Source organism: Crocuta crocuta, unplaced genomic scaffold (genome assembly GCF_008692635.1).
Source record: "Crocuta crocuta isolate KB4526 unplaced genomic scaffold, BGI_CrCroc_1.0 scaffold241, whole genome shotgun sequence".
Classification (NCBI taxonomy): Eukaryota; Metazoa; Chordata; class Mammalia; order Carnivora; family Hyaenidae; genus Crocuta; species Crocuta crocuta.
This window is the reverse complement of record NW_027527807.1, coordinates 3169091-3170901: the sequence shown is the minus strand read 5'-3', so window position 1 is coordinate 3170901 and position 1811 is coordinate 3169091. Positions and strand designations below refer to the sequence as shown.

The window sequence follows — 1811 nt, the reverse complement described above, 5'->3', positions numbered from 1 at the left end:
GAAAATTTGAAAATTTTGGTTAAGATTGCTTAATTTACATTGACAAGGACAGAGAGTTGTTTGCAGAGAGAGACAGGGAGAAAGAGAGAAAGAGAGGAGGGGGTTTATGCTAATTTATTTTGTCTTCCCAAACAGACTTACTTGTAATGTAGCCTGGGCTAAGTGTGTTATGAGTGTAATCTCTCTCTGGACTTCTCAACAGATTGTGTTTTTCGATTATTTTCCATTATATTTTGGCTACTGGACTTAAATGGGAGTGCTTTAAGCTAGCAGGGCACCACAAGGAGCTCAGTTTTATAGGGCTTATATTGAACTAAAATCTAATTTGTGTCATATTTGCTTAACAAACACTGGCCTTATGGTTATGGCAAACAGAGGTCTTTGGTTTTTAGAGATGCCTACTGATGTATTTATGGATGCGAGGATATCGCTGGGATTTGCTTTAAAATAATCTGGGGTTGGGGAAGGTGGGTGAGAGTGTAGATAAAATAAGATTAGCTCTTCATTGACACTTGTTGAAGCTAGGTGATTCATGACGTACACGGGGAGTCATTATACTATTCTTTCCACTTTTGTGCGTGTTTGAAAATTTCCATAATAAAAAGTGAAGAAGAAAGTGGGCGAGCTCATATCTATTGTTATTACTCTCTAAAAAACTCTGAATTAAGTTGCTCTTTATTATATATTGGTCCCTATTTGCCTCTTTCCTGTGGTTGCTGGTTCTGGACAGAAAAATATCATTGCCGTCTTTGATTATGAAAACACAGACTGAGAATGTTTGCTGATATCTTAGTACAGGTGGGAGCTACTTAACTCAATCCAATACTCAAAGTCTTAACTTAATTAGAATCTAATTGCAAGATAATCTTCAGTGCCAAAAAGGTCTCCCTGGTGTATTTTAAAAAGGGTTTAATGAATGAAAACTTAACTTCTGTGCTACTTTCTGGGACTCTGCCTATTGTAGTAATTGAGGTCCAGCATTTTTTTACTGTAAATTTTGCTGCCTTGGTATATATTTCTATTTCACTGACTTCACTTTAAAAAAAAAGTTTGTTTTGAGAGAGAGGGAGTGCGGGAGTGCACGCACGAGTGGGGGATGGGCAGAGAGAGAGGGAGACAAAAATCTGAGACAGGCTTCACGTTGTTGTTGTCGGCACAGAGCCTGACTCGACTCGGGGCTCACACTCGTGAACCATGAGATCATGACCTGAGCTGAAATCAAGGGTTTCAACCGCTCAACCGACTGAGCCCCCCAGGCGTCCTCACTGCCTTTACTTTTTAAAGGGAAGGAAGCAGACCGGCATTTCCCCAAATTTAGTCATGCAGGTTTTACATTCCAATTTTCTTTCCCCAGAGAACGCAGGTGATGTTGCAGAGCACATTTTAAATTTAATAAACGAATCCCCCTCTCTGGAGGAAGACGAAGCAAAGATTATTGTTTCGAAAGTATCCGATATTTCACAATGTCATGAGATAAGTATGAATCTAACCCAGACTATATTACAAATAATCAGTGCTGTTTTGGGAAAGCAAAACAATTCAGCATCTGATCTGCATGAAGTGAGAAATGAGTAAGTACTGATATTTTGGTAAAATAAATTCTTTCATAATATTTAAAACATTCATTATTCATTCCTTTGTATGTAGCTATCACCAGTTTTCAAGGTCAGGTAGCTATGCATCAAAAGCCGCATTTGTGTGATGCAGTGGCATCATCCCACTCATGTCCCAACTGTGAAGGAATGCATTGCAAATTCTCACTCGACTTTAATCACAGCAGCTTTTCAAATAAATAGCTCCCCCAAGCCTCA

At 38.9% G+C, this 1811-nt stretch overlaps 1 protein-coding gene across 1 annotated transcript in view; it reads left to right on the top strand.

Moving 5' to 3' along the window:
• The window catches only part of ADGRG4 (adhesion G protein-coupled receptor G4), a 105396-nt gene that overhangs the window by 43731 nt on the left and 59854 nt on the right, over positions 1-1811 (top strand). Inside the window, 1 exon segment of the mRNA XM_077773981.1 lies at positions 1355-1571. Coding sequence (XP_077630107.1) covers positions 1355-1571 — 217 coding nt within the window.